This window comes from Buteo buteo, chromosome 21 (genome assembly GCF_964188355.1).
Source record: "Buteo buteo chromosome 21, bButBut1.hap1.1, whole genome shotgun sequence".
Taxonomy (NCBI): domain Eukaryota; kingdom Metazoa; phylum Chordata; class Aves; order Accipitriformes; family Accipitridae; genus Buteo; species Buteo buteo.
The window spans coordinates 21,717,686-21,734,853 of NC_134191.1; the positions used below are offsets into that span (position 1 = coordinate 21,717,686).

Sequence of the window (17,168 nt, forward strand, 5' to 3'; positions counted from 1 at the left end):
GTTACACGGTTTACAGAAGTAGTCTTATGCCAGTTCCTGTTGTGAGAAACCCTGCCACCTACTACCACGCCTCCCCAGTTCAGTTGGCTTCTGTCATGAATAAAATCTTCAACCGATCGTTTGGTGTCGTTTCACCTTCATTTAGCCCGAGGGAATTTCGAATTCAACACGACTCCCTGGTCTGTCCAGTCTGGGTCATGACAGGCCCTCACGGCTCGCCCCCCAAAATCACGCACCCCGGCCCCAGCGACTTTTGACACGCTTCAACTCTGCCTCCTTCTCGACAAGCCTATAACCCATTTCCCATCCTCATTGCCCAGGTGAGTGAGAATTGGGGCAAAGTGGCAAAGCTCCTTTCCCTGGAAAGTTGAGGTCGGTGTCACGACTGTCTTTGTGACATGAAGAATTCTGCAGCTTGTGTTTCTACAGTAGCCAAAGGCCATTCCCGTTCCCCAGCTCCGGGTCCTGTTCTCTGACGTGATTGCTGCTGCACCAGCTGAAGGCTTCCTTCTTGCAGAACAAGCCAAGAAATCCTTTTTAAGAGAGACTGCAAACACCTGGTCAGGAACGTGCTCCTCAGAGCTCAGGAGAGCCAGAGCAGTACCTGTTACTCAGGGCTTGAGTCCCGTCAGACGCCCTTTAGAGCAAAAAACCCACACGTGCTCTACGGCAAGGTAACAGGGGGCCTGGGAAATGTCAGTCATCCAAAAGGACTTCCCTCCCGTTGGAGACCAGCAAGTACCTTTCTAGTGCAGGAAGGAGAAGAGATGTGGTTGCAGAGTGACGGCTGATCAGCTCCGCGGAAGTTGGCGCAGAGCTGGAAGGCTGAATCAAAGAATCATAGAATCCTTTGGGTTGGAAAAGAGCTTCAAGATCCTCAAGTCCAACCATCAACCATGCCCATGAAACCATGTCCTGAAGCACCCCCATCTACTCGCTTTTTGAATACCTCCAGGGATGGTGACTCAACCACTTCCCTGGGCAGCCTGTTCCAATGTCCGACAACCCTCTCAGTAAAGAAATGTTTCCTCATATCTGACCGCAATCTCCCTTGCCGCAACTTGAGGCCATTGCCTCTCGTCCTATCTCCAGCCACCTGACAGAAGAGACCAGCACCCACCTCACCACAACCCCCCTTCAGGTAGTTGTAGAGAGCGACAAGGTCTCCCCTCAGCCTCCTCTTCTCTAGACGAAACAGCCCCAGCTCCCTCAGCCGCCCCGGTGAGGTGGGTGCCGAGGGCTCGGGCCCCCGCCTCGGCACTTCGCAGCCACCCCGGTGAGGCGGTGGCCGCCTCAGAGCGGGCGGCAGGTGGCCGAGGGCGTCCCTGCCCGTCGTCGGGGCGCACGCGGGCCAGCGGTGCTGATGTCACAGTGGCCACTGTGACCCGCGGGGGCAAGCCCACAAAAAGGAGCGCTGGGCACAGGCCGCCCGTCAGTGCGACCTGGTGAGGTGAGGAGAGGGCAGGGGAGGGACGGGGCTGGTGCGGGGCTGCCGAGGGAGGAGGGGGGCCCCAGGCCTCGGGGCGCTGGGCCTGTGCTGCAAGCTCACCCGCCTCTGGCTTCTCCCTCGCCCGCGCCCCGCTTCTCCCTCAGAGTCAGCAGAGGAGCATTTGGAGGAGACGCCCGGCGCTGCTGGGACAGGGACTCTCCGAACGCTCACCGTTGACGTGCGCCATGTCCGCAAGGAAGCAGAAGGCCCCCGACTCGATGGAGCAGGGTGAGAGCAAAGTAGCCCTCCCGCGGCGTAGCAGAGGGCTCGTCGGGGCGGTCGGCGTGGGGCCGAGAGCGGTGGCAGGGGGAGGCAGGAGCTCCCCGACCACCCCGGGGCAGGGCCCCTCCTGTCCTCAGCCAGCGGGGCCCAGGCTGGGCAGTGGGCACCTGCTGGGACCCCCGTGCCTGCAATGCCCCCTTCCTCTCCAAGGCCTCCAGCCCTGCCCATCAGCCAGCTCGGCAGGGGCAGAGCAGGCCCTTGGGGGCAATCCCTCAGGGACGCTTCCCCCGGCCCCGCAGAGGTGCTCATTCCCGGTGGCGTTTGCTCTCTCCCCTCCAGCATGCCTGCTGTGTCGCCGGGCAGAGGCTGACCCGGCTCTCTGCGGGGACAAACTGGAGAAGCGAGGGCTCTGTGCCCACGTGTTTTGCCTGGTGAGTTACGCCGGGGCTCCCTCCAGCTTGCCGACAGGCAGTCCCTGCCACGCTCTCCTCAGCAGCAGCTCCTCCTCTTTTCTCTGCTGCAGTTTTTTGCCAGCGGGCTTTTTCGGCGAGGGGCCAGGGAAGCAGGACTCATGGGATTTCTCCCCGAGGATATTGAATGTACAATCGCGTGGGCAGCGCAGAAGGTGAGCACCTGACAGGACCGGGGAGATCTGTGCCGGGAGAGGTTTGCGGGAGCCTGGCCCGGACCCGAGAAAGAAATCCCAGCCCTTCCGGCCGGCTCTGGGGCAGGAGTCTTGCTCCCAGCAGCTCCACAGAGGCTCCAGCACAGGAGCCTCGTCCGACAGGCGCATCTGCGGGGTGTGACCCAGCAGCGGCCACATCCTGCGCCCTGCCCGGAGGCGTGGGGCTGGCCGTGGCGGCCCTGGGGCTGCCGCTGATGGGGGCTGCTCTGCTCTTTCCAGCACTGCTTCGTCTGTGGCGAGAGCGGGGCCGCCATCCTCTGCCAGGAAACAGGCTGCGACCGCAGCTTCCATCTCCCCTGTGCCGTGGAGGGTGGATGCGTCACCCAATTCTTTAGGCTCTACAGGTAAGGGCAGCTGGCCCCCACAGGGGAGGCTGCTTGCTTTCAATCCTCTTCCTGCCAGCATCAGCCAAACAGGGAAGGAACCCGCAGTGACATTTCAGAACAGCCAGTCTCAGGCATAGCCACAGCCAGACAAGGTCTGGGGCTCCTTCACACCTCGTCTCCCCTCCTTGCCGCCACTGGGGAAGGAGCCAGCCCTTCTCTCCTCGCCCATCCCTTTCCTCTTGCCCCCAGGGCCTTCTGCTGGGAGCACCGCCCAGAGCAGGCAGTGGAGGCGGCTCCGGAGGAGAACACCACCTGCCTCATCTGCCTGGACCTTGTGGAGGAGAGAAAGTCCTACGGCACCATGGTGTGCCCAGCGTGCAGACACGCCTGGTTCCACAGGGGCTGCATCCAGGTAGGAGCCGTTCCCTCGCCCCCGGGATTTGCTCGCCCCCGGAGCATGGCAGGCGCTCGGCAGCACCAGGGCCTCACTCGTGCCCCTTACGTTTCTCCTCCTGCAGGCACAGGCTCTGTGCGCCGGCATTTTGTTCCAGTGCCCACTTTGTAGAGATACGGAGCACTTTCTCTCAGACATGATCACCATGGGGATCCGAGTCCCCATCAGGTTGGTGTCCTTCTGGCCGGCTCACAAGACAGGAGGCTGCAAGCGCTGTGCCGCGCCAGGGGCTGCCCCAGCAGTCCTTCCTGGCCCTCCGCTGTCCCGCGAGTCTGGGCTTCAGCTTCACGGAGGAGCTGGAAACAGGGCGGGGGGGGAGGGGCGAGCAGGGACGCCCTGCATCTCCCTTATGCCGGGGCAGCAGGGGCTCATCCATTCTCCTTTCTCCATCAGACTGCCGTCATGGGAGAACAGGCATCAATACGCAGAGCTAGGCGAGAGGCACAGCCGCTGCGATGCCAGGGAGTGCCTTTGTCCCGGAGGCAGGGAGCAGGCAGAGCAAGAGGGGTAAGTTGCCAAAGCTGCACCCCGGGGCTCTGTACGGGAACCCTGTCTCGCCAAGGGCTCGAGGCGCAAGGACCGAGACCGAGAGCTCGGCCGGACAATCCCGTGCTGCGGTCACTTTGTCCTCCCAGCCATGAACCCCTTTGCTTCCCCAGGCCCTGGCAACTGCTCCTGTGCTGCTCCTGCGCTGCCGAGGGCACCCACAGACGCTGCTCCGACTTGAGGAGCAGCACGGACAGCTGGGAGTGCGACGCGTGTGCTGGCCTGGGCACCGGTAAGAGGCAAAGCGCCCGGCTGCCCCTGGGCTGGGGCCAGGGGCCAGGCAAGGCCTGGCAGCGGGAGCCCAGGGTGGGCCTGGCAGAGCCTCTCTGCTCTAGGAGGGCTGGGGGCACCGCTCTGGCCTATCCTGCCCCGGGCCTGGGGGCCGTGCCCTTGACCTTCCTGCTTCCCCTTACAGCCTCCAGTGCCAGCTCGGAGCTCGCCGGGCCCAGCACTGCCAGCCAGGCAGGATCGGGGCAATCGCTCAGGTCTCCGGCACCGGAGACCAGCAGCCCCAGCACCGCCAGCCAGCTGCCAGCAGGGTCCTCCTGCGGCTCCCCACCGTCGGAGACCAGCAGCCCCAGCACCGCCAGCCAGGCAGCATCGCGGTCCTGCGGCTCCCCGCCACTTCAGGGCAGCAGCCGCTCCAGCCCCCCTGGGCCCGTGCGGATGCGAGACCACTCCCGCTTGCAACGCCGGGCCCAACACCCCTACAGCCGGCCTGGAAGGTGCCATGACAGGAGCCGTGCGCCAGCACCAAGTGCTGAGAGCAGCACCCCCAGCCAGGCGGCGCCGGGGCCGTCCCACAGCTCCCCGGCACCCGAGACCAGCAGCCCCAGCACCGCCAGCCAGCTGCCAGCGGGGTCCTCCTCTGGCTCCCCACCGCTGGAAACCAGCAGCCCCAGCACTGGGAGGCAGGCGGCATTCAGGCCACCCCACGGCTCCCCGGCACCGCGGACCAGCAGCCCCGGCAATGGGGCATCAGGGCCGTCCCAAGGCTCCCCAGCGCTTGAGGGCAGCAGCCGCTCCAGCCCCCCTGGGCCCGACCGCGTGCGAAACAGCTCCCGCTTGCAACGCCGGGCCCAACACCCCTACAGCCGGCCCAGAAGACGCCGTGACAGGAGCCGTGCGCCAGCACCAAGTGCTGAGACCAGCACCCCCAGCCAGGCGGCGCCGGGGCCGTCCCACAGCTCCCCGGCACCCGAGACCAGCAGCACCAGCACTGCCAGCCAGCTGCCAGCGGGGTCCTCCTCTGGCTCCCCAGCGCTCGAGAGCAGCGGAAGCTCCAGCCCCCCTGGGCCCGTGCGGATGCGAGACCGCTCCCGCTTGCAACGCCGGGCCCAACATCCCTACAGCCGGCCCGGACGCCGCCACGGGACCAGCCGTGCGCCATCCCTGAGCGCTGGTCCTGATCCCCCTCCACCCGCACAATAAAGTTGGCCGTTAATCTCTGCGCTGGGACATTGCACGCTCATTCGTCGGCTTCCTCCTCCTCCTCCACCTCTCCCTTTCTTGGGGGGCAGCCGTAGGGGCTGGGCCCAGAGCGTTGTCCTCTCCCTGGCGGTTGGCAGCACCTTCCCCAGACCTCCCTCCTCGCGGGCTGGCCTTGGCCGGCTGCCCCGCGCCATGGCCGTGGGCTTCGGCTCTCTGCCCCCGCCGCCGGGAGGGTGGCCCGGCACGGCCCAGTCGGCACCACCGCCCATCTCCGGCAATGTGGGCTGTGCCCCCCGCAGCCGGCACGGCCCTCACGGCTCGCCCCCCAAAATCACGCGCCCCGGCCCCAGCGACTTTTGACACGCTTCAACTCTGTCTCCTTCTCGATAAGGCTATAACCCATTTCCCACCCTTGTTGCCCAGGTTGGTGAGAATTGGGGCAAAGTGGCAAAGCTCCTTTCCCTGGAAAGTTGAGGTCGGTGTCACGACTGTCTTTGTGACATGAAGAATTCTGCAGCTTGTGTTTCTACAGTAGCCAAAGGCCATTCCCGTTCCCCAGCTCCGGGTCCTGTTCTCCAACGTGATTGCTGCTGCACCAACTGAAGGCTTCCTTCTTGCAGAACAAGCCAAGAAATCCTTTTTAAGAGAGACTGCAAACACCTGGTCAGGAACGTGCTCCTCAGAGCTCAGGAGAGCCAGGGCAGTACCTGTTACTCAGGGCTTGAGTCCCGTCAGACGTCCTTTAGAGCAAAAAACCCACACGTGCTCTACGGCAAGGTAACAGGGGGCCTGGGAAATGTCAGTCATCCAAAAGGACTTCCCTCCCGTTGGAGACCAGCAAGTACCTTTCTAGTGCAGGAAGGAGAAGAGATGTGGTTGCAGAGTGACGGCTGATCAGCTCCGCGGAAGTTGGCGCAGAGCTGGAAGGCTGAATCAAAGAATAACGGTGACCAAAGCGCAAAGAGAATCCCCTGGGCTGGCTGTACAGATGTGAACCACCCTCTGCTCTTCAGGCAAACTAGAGGTGGTCTTACGGTGTGTGCATTGAGCGCCTTCCTGACAGGCCTTGATGCAGCATGCGAGTTGCTTCATTACAGTAGGGAGCAGCTGTCCTCTCTGAGGAAGGCAGGGGAAGCTGGGAGACCCGATGGGCTTTCCTGCCAACAAAGAGGAAGGAAAGGAGGTACAGAGGGTCCAAAAGAGAACTCGGTGGCAGCGCTTTGTCCTTCTGCTCTTGCCTGCTGTGACTGGGAAGACACGGCCGGAGCAGGCAGTGCTCTTCAGGGGGATCACCATGTGAGCTCCGAGACAGTCCCGAGCAACGGAGCTCAAAGGGAGCTGCCCCAAGAGCTGTGGTCATGCACGGCCTCACTCTGAACCGAGGTGCTTGTGCCCTGGCACTGCTCGCCTCTGTCGGCATCTAGCAAATGGGGCTCCATAATGCCCTGGCGTCAGAAGGCCGAGCGAAATCTCAGAAAGCTTGCTGAGAAGGAAACCCTGAGCACCGGCACTTGGCTTGGAAGGTGGCTGGTAGAAGAAGATGGCTGAGGACGCTCTAAAAGCAGCAGCTGAAGGAGGCAGCCTGGGAAGCCCCTAGTCCCTCTCAGCTGTGTCAGCCCGCTAGTACTGCAGAAGGGCTTCTGGGAGTTGCGGGTTTCTATCCTGCTCCCGAATTGCATTTCGGACCTGGGTTCTCCAGTCCTGGACTTGGCATTCCTTTTTACCTGCTCTGGTGGGGCCTGAGACACCCGCTGGTTTTTGTCCTGGCAGGTTCAGTAGTGGACTCAGTGGTGCTTGGTGGGGAGATGTCCTGCTGCCTGGGCGCTCACCTGCCCAGGTGACTTCTCCTGCCTCTGGATTGAAGCCCATACTGCAGCCGTTGCCAAAGACTCCCAGGGACTAATGAAACAGCTCCCTTGGCTGTCATGTAGCTAGCCCAGGTACAGTAAGTTTCTGATGGTAAATGGCCTCTGCTCTATACTTCCCTCATGTTGGTTTTTTTTTCCTCCATGAAACATCCTCGTAGGCCTTCAAGAAAGCAGCTAGCAAGAGAAGGTTTCAGTCTTCCCTACCCTACCTGCTCCTTCCTAGACTTTTGCATAATCTTTCCCTCACAGAAGGATGGGAAGCTCAGGTGTGTTAGGAGATGACTGTGAGCACTGGTAGAGGTGAATGGTCAGCAGTGGGGAGGCTTGTGCAAGTCTCTTCCACTGAGAATCACTTGTTTATTTCAGGTAAACCAGCATTTCAATGGCAAGTCAAAGACTGGGGAAATACACCATTGAGATAAGAAAGCTGAATGTCTTGTCTTCAGAGGGACAAGTTAGAGGACAGAAGATCAAAATACAAATAGCCAAAGTGCTGAGTAGATGAAGAAGAAAAACTGTATTTTTTCTGGAGTTCTGTTCTTTTTGTTTTCTTCTCTATGCCTTCTGAAGTTTGTCTGAGTCATGTGTCCTGGTTTCAGCTGGGATAGAGTTAACTGTCTTCCTAGTAGCTGGTACAGTGCTATGTTTTGAGTTCAGTATGTGAAGAATGCTGATAACACTGATGTTTTCAGTTGTTGCTCAGTAGTGTTTAGACTATAGTCAAGGATTTTTCAGCTTCTCATGCCCAGTCAGGGCACCTGACCTAAACTGGCCAACAGTGTATTCCATACCATGGGACATCCCATCTAGTTCAGGAACTGGGAAGGGGGGGCAGGGAATGGCTGCTCGGGGACTGGCTGCATGTCGGTCAGCGGGTGGTGAGCAATTGCCCTGCGCATCATTTGTACATTTCAATCCTTTTATTACTACTGTTGTCATTTTATTAGTGTTATCATTATCATTATTAGTTTCTTCTTTTCTGTTCTATTAAACCATTCTTATCTCAACCCAGGAGTTTTACTTCTTTTCCTGATTTTCTCCCCCATCCCACTGGATGGGGGGGGAGTGAGTGAGCGGCTGCGTGGTGTTTAGTTGGCTGGCTGCGGTTAAACCACGACACTCCTTTTGGCGCCCAACGTGGGGCAACTGATGCTGGTGCAGGTTGGTCCGCTGGTTCAGTTGCAGTATCGCTCACCGGGTTTTGGATAACCGCAGTGTCTGTTGCCGAGGTTTGGGTAGCAGCAGTACTCGTCGCTGGGGCTGAAGGGACCACAGTGCCCGTTGCCGAGGTTTGGGTAGCTGCTGTGCTCATTGCCGGGGCTGGAGGGGCTGCAGTGCCTGTTGTTGAGGTTTGGGTAGTCCGAGTTCTCATCGCTGGGGCTGGAGGGGTCATGGTGCCTGTCGCCAAGGTCTGGGTGCCTGCAATGCTCCTTGCCGGGGCTGGAGGGACTGCAGCGCCCATTGCCAAGGTTTGGGTGGCCGCGGTGCTCATAATTTTGTTGTTAGGTCCAGAGACTTTCTCTTCCCCTTGAGGGTACTGAATGGTGTCGAACAGGGCTCGATAGGCATGGGCCAGGCCCCAGCACGTTGCAGTGATTTGTATCTCTCTGGAGCTGCCGGGGTGACAGCATACCTTTTCCAAATATTTCACTAGTTCTTCTGGATCCTGCACTTGTTCAGGGGTGAATTTCCAAAACATTGGAGGTGCCCACTTTTCTAGGTACTTGCCCATACTACCCCACACACACTGCCACTCATAATTATCCAGCCTTGGGGCACACCTCTGGGTCATCTTCTTAAATAGCTGTTTAACCTTAAACGAGAGCTGAACCACATTCAGAAGTATGCTAATTCCTAGCAGTAGGTCTAGGACCGTGCTAGTCCCAACATTCCAGGAGTATTCAAATTTCTCAAAATTCTCAAACACCATTGTAACTGGACTGAAGGAGAAAGGAGAGGGGAAGAAAGGTACCCCACCCATAGACTGGTTTTCCATGGAGGAAAGGTAAATGGTATAGTTGTTAATAGTTTCCCACAAACGGCTCCCGCAGTATAAAGGTGACAATGCTAAGTGCAAATACCGGATTAATCCCACAGCCGATGACTTTATCATACCATAAACCAGAGTTATACCATACATCAAAGCGAAAACCTTAATCCACCTCCCCCAGATGATAAGCAGTAGAAGAGGAACTACATACAGCAAGCGAGGAGATACATAACAGAGCCTTAAAAACCAGAGCAACAACTCTAATACATAAATCAACATAATGAATGCTTAGAACAAATTTGTTTTAACAAGCTCTGGTCAGGTTTGTTGTTATCTCAACTCTTCGTGCCCCACGTTGGGCGCCAAAAGGACTGTTGTGGTTTAACCCCAGCCAGCAACTAAACACCACGCAGCCGCTCACTCACTCCCCCCCCATCCAGTGGGATGGGGGAGAAAATCAGGAAAAGAAGTAAAACTCCTGGGTTGAGATAAGAATGGTTTAATAGAACAGAAAAGAAGAAACTAATAATGATAATGATAACACTAATAAAATGACAACAGTAGTAATAAAAGGATTGAAATGTACAAATGATGCGCAGGGCAATTGCTCACCACCCGCTGACCGACACCCAGCCAGTCCCCGAGCAGCCATTCCCTGCCCCCCCTTCCCAGTTCCTAAGCTAGATGGGACGTCCCATGGTATGGAATACACCGTTGGCCAGTTTGGGTCAGGTGCCCTGGCTGGGCATGAGAAGCTGAAAAATCCTTGACTATAGTCTAAACACTACTGAGCAACAACTGAAAACATCAGTGTTATCAGCATTCTTCACATACTGAACTCAAAACATAGCACTGTACCAGCTACTAGGAAGACAGTTAACTCTATCCCAGCTGAAACCAGGACATCATGTTTTCATTTTTTTTTTGTCTTTAGAATTCATTGTGAAAGTTTGAAAACAGATATAAAAAAATTATTTACTTACTTTAACATTTTCTTTTGCAAACATGAAAAGGTAACTTTATAGGTAACAGGCTTTATCTTTGAAAGCCATGAGATCAGACTCAATTTTTAAATACCTTGGTGTGTCATGCTGCCTTGTGAAGACCTTAAATTGAACTGGGTTTTGTGGCACATGATCCTTTCTCTTTCTGATTTCTAGTTTTAATAAATGCCACATTTTGCAGTATACTGCCTTACTACTTCTGCACACTCTGATTTTCTCCTAAGAATTCCTGTAGCATCGGTGTTCTAATGCACTGCTTTCCTGCGATCCAGAGCTTCACGACTGTTAACCGCTAGACATAGTGCATTGCAGAGAGATACACGAGACCTAATGACCTACTATTTACAGCAGTATAGAGTTTCAGTCGAGACTAATCTTTCCAGGCCACTTTGATGGCCGTTGAACTAAGAAACAGGTACATCAAAGCCCCAAATTAGCAAAGGAATAAAAGTACTGGGCACCTGCTATCAGCCCTATTCTGACTTCCCTAGGGTTTGTACAGGCGCACGTTTCAGTCTGCATGGATTTTCATGTAGGATAGCTGGAGGAGGTGAAGGAGCACTAAGCTGTTTACCACAAAAAGGAACATGTTTGTACCAGTTTGCCAGGAGAGAATATATTACGCAGTAGCACATTAGTAGAAAATCCTCTTTCTAGTAAATCTGTACTTACGCATGGATCAGCATCGATGCTTACACAAAATGGCTGACTTGTTTTGCTAACCATCAGTGCTCTCCTGGAATCTAATCACTCAGATTACTGAGGTCCTTGGAATACTTTAAGAATAAAGACTGCTGTATCAAATCCCTTTATTGAACTGATATGACTGTCCAAAGGAATACCTGACTGCCTTTTACAAGATTTTTACATCTTTGCAAAATTATGACGGTGGCACGTTTTGATGTCTTAAAATTTAGTAGGTTTCTTTCATAATACTGTTTCGCCTGTCATATTTGAGGATGCTGCAAACACTAAAGTTCAGTATCTTTGTTCAGTCTGCCCCTTCACCTCCTCTGCCTTTTGACATACTCTCTCTCCCCTCACAAGCCTACGGTTTCAAGTCAGACGCCTGGGCTATCACATCTAGTTGAGGTACTGAAAATCCGAGAACGTTCCACTGGCAACACCAGGTCTGTCAGCAGCGGCGACACGCCGGCCGTGCCGTGCCGTGCCGTGCCAGACGAGGATGGAAAGCCCGTCCCTCCGCCGGAGCTGTCACGGCTCGGCCTGAGGGTGGCACCCGCGCCACAGGCTTGGGGGGCCGCCGGCCGCCGCCGGCCGGAGCCCGCGGGCTGCCGCAGGGGGCCGGGCAAGATGGCGTCCGGGAGAGGGAAGGGAGCGCCGCCGCGACGTGAGGCGCCGTGCCGTTAGCTCTGTCGTTGGCGGGCGTTTTTCCTTCCCGGCGGGGCTGCCGCTGCCGATCTTTTAGCTTCTGCCGAGCTCTGCGTGGGCTTCTCCGGAGCAGGGAGTTCTCGTCACCCGGCGGCTCTGCGGCAGGCATTTGGGGGTAGGCAGTTCTGCGCTCCCGCGGTCTGCTGACACCCTTGTGTAGGGGAAACGACGCGCCTGCCTTTCAGCAACCCGCGTAGTGACTAGGCGTGCCTGCGCACAGGGTCATGGGGGAACTCGTTTAGATTGACAGCCGTGCCTTTCTGGCCCGGAGTTGTTCGGTATCAGCCGTCTGACCCTGAAAGCACCAGAGCCCGCCACCCGCCCCGCTGTTGACTCGCTCCCGCCGCTCCCCTGACAGCCTGCGGTGTGTGCTTTCAGACCTGGCGCTGGGGGGGGGTGGGAAAGATGGTGGCAAAACGAGGAGGAAAAAGGAGAGACCGGTTGCTTCCAGAAGCAAAGAACAGCGCTCCGTTACGCAATAGCTGCCTGTTTTCTTCGCCTCCCACACCTAATGCCGCTCTTCCATGTGCGTGTTCTCTCCTCTTCCCCAGGCAGCTTTATGCGTGAAGCACCTTTGAAAAATGATTTGAGCGGCACAGCATTTTAGGAACAACTGTGGAAGCTGTTGCTGCAGGCAGGTGCTGGTTTAAATCAGCATTTCATTCCTCCAGGTATATTAACATGCATGTGGTATAATCCAAAAATAGCTTGTTCAGCTTGTGAGCGAGGACATTCTCCCTAAAGGTCCTAGAAGCCCGAGGCTACAGCTGCGCTATGTTCAGAACGCGTATCACTAGTTAGCTTTAATCCAGCTGGACCGAGTACAACAGTACTCAAATAGTAACAGAGAGTTCAGTGTGGGCTAGCTAGCCTAACAAGTGTCCAGGCTTCCCAAGAGGCTTCTAAAACTTGAAGCAGTGAAAGCTGGCCCTAGCCTGGCTGCTACAGTCATTTTACTGCGCCGTAGCATAGAAATACAACTTTTTGATGTGACTGATGAGTGAGAATACCATTCAAATCTTTAGGACATAAATTCTCACGGGCTTGGTCATGATACCGAGCTACTTAAATTTTTGGTTAGTCAGCACAGTACTGAATTAGTTACTGAATGAAACAGCATGTAGTTTTATTTCCTTAGAAACAGAAAGGTAAAATGCATTAGCATAAGACCCCAGTGAAAACTTGTTTTTAGACCATGTTTGCTACTGACTAATGGCCTACTTGCTGTTGGTTAAGACAGAGCAGCTGTTACGTAGCTGTACCTTAATGGTGGTGATGTTGTCCTGTGTCCAAGCCCTAGGTATATACGTTACCTTCGAAAAGACAAAAGTATTATCCAGCTGCTTCTGATGATGTTACTGTATTTAAAAGAACAGATGTTTGTCAGAAGAGATGGTAGTGAGCATGTGCGTGTTGTTACCCTGTGTCCAATGCAAGATAACGTGGTAAATCTTAACCACAAAAGTGGCTTAAGGTAATTCATTTTACATTGCACCATCAGTTTCCATGATTCAGCTGAGAAGTGGTAATTCTATATAACTTGCTAACTTGCTTTCACCCAAGGCAGGTGAAACACTTGAGCAGAGCAGTGCCTTAAAAAAACCCCAAACTACACACACGCTTCTTGTGATGGTGGTTAACAGTTTGCTCTCTGCAAAAACTGCCGGTGCCACAGATTGCACTAAAAAAGAAGACTGCAGTTGTCTTACAGGCATTACATTTTCATGTTTTACTTAAGATATTGCTGAGCAAAAATGAAGATTCATTCTTGTTTAATTTGCTTATGCATTAATATATTTAGATTTGATCCATTTGTCCTGGAGAATGGCAGTCTCAGATTCAGATGTAACACAGTCTGATACAAATTCCAAAAAATTCCCGCCAGGAGACTGGGGCTTGATTTTCACTAGCCGTCAAGTACTTTCTGAATGCAAATATGCCCAAAATGTCAGTGCAGATAATTGGTATGTAGAAGGTCCTTGTTTTAAACATCTGATTGTGGAAATGGTATCCTCAGCTAGGAGATTACTATGACAAAGTTAATATATTAAATCTGCATTTGCTCATTATATCCAGAAACTTTTGACGTGTTGGCTAGTATGACCAACAGTATTGGGGGAGGGGAGGGTGTTGTTTTGGTTTTTGTTTTGAGAAGAAGTATGAAAGCATAAACTAACAACTAATATGGATGATAAGCAGTAAGCATCTAACTGTAATTATCAAACTAAGTGCACTTTGTAGCGTGTTAGAGGTTTAGGGGAATTATGTAGCGAGAAAGAAGAGCAGCTGATCCGTGGTCCTGCGTGGCAGTTACACAAAGGGCAGGTATGGCCTAGGTCGGTTTTAAAATCTGCTTGCCAGCTAGAATTCAGGCAGAGAGATGAAGATCCAGTTCCCTTTTTTGTTTATTTCATTCCCCCTCCACCCCCCCCCCCCCCGACACTCTGCCTGTAGTAGCACCAAGGAACCAAACAGGCTCTGAGAGAACCGATGATTTACAACTTCTCGGTGCCCCCCCCCCCCAAAAAAAACCCCAAAACCCCCAAAAAACCAAAACCGATGTGCGACGGCGTGACCCACTGGTTAGCGCTGGGGTTTGGCTTCCGCAATTCCCTTCCTCCTTCCCGGCCGGTTGTGCCGGGCTCCTTCCCTGCCCCTCGGCTCCCCCCGGCTCCCTTCCCCTTCCCCTTCCCCTCCGGGGTGCGGGGCTGCCGCCGGGACCGGCGCCCCTCGGGGCCGGGGCCGGGGTCGGGGCCGCCCCGGGGCCGAGGCAGCTCGGCCGGCAGGTTGAGGGCAGCGTTACGCCGAGGTCAGGCAGGCCAGCACGACTTGCTGGTGGGTGCGTTGCGCCCCCCGACCGATTTCTGAGCAAAGAAGCCGAAGGAGTAGTTTTTATTTGATTGTAATTTTTTCTGCCAGCCAACGATGCCTTCAAAGGAATCTCTGTTCTTTGGCATGGAAAGTTTTGTCACTTCCCAGCCATACTACGTGCCTTCTCCTCTTCCATATATTTGTGGTTTGCATTTTCTGTTAGCAGTTAGGATCCAGCGCATCTGGAGCGGCAGATAATAAACCTTTCATGCACGGCTTTCATCTCTGTAAAGGAATGAGTTGATGCTTTGAGAAGTTTCTCAATATTAGCCACTGTCTTTCCCGTTAAAGTTTAATTCTCCCCATGTTTTTAGGAGCAGTATTTACAGTGTTTGAAACAGCTCTACTGGGAATTACAACTTTTTTCAACATCAGTTTTATTAGAATACGTGTGATTAGAGTATTTCTGCTTTTCAGCTCGAGTCCTCATTTCAGATGCATGTATTTTGACGTAATTTGGTTTTGCAAAACGATACTCTTTAAGAAAACTTCGACATCTCCCCAATCTCTAGAACATACTGTATTTAACTTTCAGAATATTGAAGACAATGCAGTCTGACTTTTGTTCTCTATTTTCATTTTATGCCTTGCAATGTTAAATATAAGTGCCATAGAGCTAACCAAATGATACAGCTGCTTTCCAAAATGATGCCCTATAGTATTCATCTTCTATGGAAGATAATCTATTCCGTCATTTTATAAAACATCATGAAAATGAGAATTCTTTAGAAAGAGAAAGTGGGGCCTGTTCCTTGTAAGTATTCCTGAGGAATATTGTCAGTTAAAAAAGCAAAGGCATTTTTTTGTGTCATTTTCCTTAAAGAGGGAAGAACAAAGATGTTACAGGCTTGAAAAGGTTCTTATGCCTTAAAAAAAAGGGAATATGATGTTAAGACGTGCGTGAATTGGTTGATCTCCTTGTTAGAATATATGTCTAGAGCTTGGGTTTGATTAAATTTGGCTTTTTAACCCTGACAGTTATGCCATGTAGTTTAAAAAAAAAAAAACTAACAGTGTTTCTTATGCCTTATTTGTTTTCATTTCTGCTTATACATAAATTAAAATATTTCCCCCCTTAGAAGTACATTTTAGCTTCTTTGAGATGAAACTGACATGTAAGATGTGGTAAGTAGTTTGAATTAACTTAAAATCTGTGTATTTTCAAGGAGGGTGTTATTGTGGGTTAGTAGGATACTGCTTTAAACCAAGGTACGTGATAGTTGATTAAGGCAGTTCAGAACACACTGAAGTAAGTCTTTCGTAAAGTTAATGTTTAATTAGGTAGCCTATTTATTTTGTTTGCAGTTTGTACTAAGAAATTATAAACCAGTCTTTTCACAGTGTAAGCTTTAAGGAGTCACAGGCTAAAACAGGCTTTACATTAGAAAGCTCAAAATCGGCAGCGAGGCAGAGACCTCAGTAAGCAACTGAATGAAGATTGCTCTGCAAAAAGGAATTCTTATGAGGCTAAGAATTGTACTCACTGCCTAGACAGTATATAAAGGGATGGACATACCTGTTGCTGAGACATACTCCTCTGGGTAAAAGTAGACAATAGGCCATAAATACTTTTTGGGAAGGAAGCAAGTTCCTGTTGAGTTAAAGATGACTTTCTTGTTTTTTGAAGGCAGTTGGGGATTAATTTTTATGTGTGAACTTAAGTTGGGCTCTTATTCCCTGGAGAAGATATCCCTTCCTACTTCCATTCGACCCCTGTCGTGGTTTAACCCCAGCCAGCAGCTAAGCATCACGCAGCCGCTCGGTCACTTCCCCCCCTCCCAGTGGGATGGGGGAGAGACTCAGAAAAAAAAAGGTAAAACTTGTGGGTTGAGATAAGAACAGTTTAATAAGACAGAAAGGAAGAAACTACTAATGGTAATAGTAACAATAATAAAATGACAATAATAATAAAAGGATTGGAATATACAAAACAAGTGATGCACAATGCAATCGCTCACCACTTGCCAACCAATGCCCAGTTAGTTCACAAGCAGCGATCTCCACCCTCAGGCCAACTACCCCCAGTTTATATACTGGACATGACATCACACGGTATGGAATACCCCTTTGGCCAGTTGGGGTCAGCTGCCCTGGCTGTGTCCTGTGCCAACTTCTTGTGCCTCTCCAGCCTTCTTGCTGGCTGGGCATGAGAAGCTGAAAAATCCTTGACTTGGTATAAACACTACTTGGCAACAACTGAAAACATCAGTGTGTTATCAACATTTTTCTCCTACTAAATCCCAAACATAGCACTATACCAGCTACTAGAAAGAAAATTAACTCTATCCCAGCTGAAAGCAGGACAACCCCCAGCCACAGGGCTCTTAACCACAACTTAAATGAGAGGGGGTGACTGTACTGTTTAATTAAATGATGGTATTGATATGAAAGCAGTTGTGACTTCATTCGTGGCAGTATTTACAAGAACAACCACTGGGTGAAGATATTACAGCCCCTATTGCAAAGAAATCAAGGTAAAGTTACTTGTTCAAAAGAGTAGGAAAATAATTGTTCATAAACCTGTCAAAACCAATAACTTCTGTATAAAATTGTCACCCAAAACAAATAATTTGAAGAAATATTAATGTGTTTAAATGTAATATTAACAATGCCATCACCCGCAGCATTAAATTTTAGGCAGTGGACAAATTTCTCTATTGTTGAAATAAGATATCACTGGCCTCTGTTCTTCAGTTGCATGTTTATAACTGGATTCTGTCTTCAGAAGTGCCTGAATTTCTTAGGTCATAGGGGAGTTGCTGCACTGGCCTGTCTGTGCAGCCATGGCCACCTGACTGCGCAGGGAAGCAGCTGAGGCATGTGCCAGCATTCCTTTCTCTGCCTGTCCTCTGGGTGCGGTAAGGAAGCAGAAGGGCTAGATGTAACTGCC

The 17,168-nt window shown here is 52.5% G+C and overlaps 1 protein-coding gene and 1 long non-coding RNA gene across 2 annotated transcripts in view; both read left to right on the forward strand.

Annotated features, from left to right (window-relative positions):
- The first annotated feature begins 739 nt into the window (after nucleotides 1–739).
- Nucleotides 740–5,077, forward strand: LOC142042622 (E3 ubiquitin-protein ligase PHF7-like). Its single transcript, XM_075052727.1, is given in 7 exon segments — nucleotides 740–1,717; nucleotides 2,051–2,142; nucleotides 2,235–2,336; nucleotides 2,616–2,740; nucleotides 2,972–3,211; nucleotides 3,213–3,344; nucleotides 3,570–5,077. Coding segments are annotated over 7 exon segments (852 nt in total). The 5' UTR covers nucleotides 740–1,674; the 3' UTR covers nucleotides 3,688–5,077.
- A 6,062-nt stretch (nucleotides 5,078–11,139) lies between these two features.
- LOC142042641 (uncharacterized) overlaps nucleotides 11,140–17,168 on the forward strand; it is a 36,682-nt gene continuing 30,653 nt past the window's right edge. Inside the window, exon 1 of the long non-coding RNA XR_012653820.1 lies at nucleotides 11,140–11,522. This is a non-coding gene — a long non-coding RNA (uncharacterized LOC142042641). The remainder of the gene's footprint in view (nucleotides 11,523–17,168) is intronic.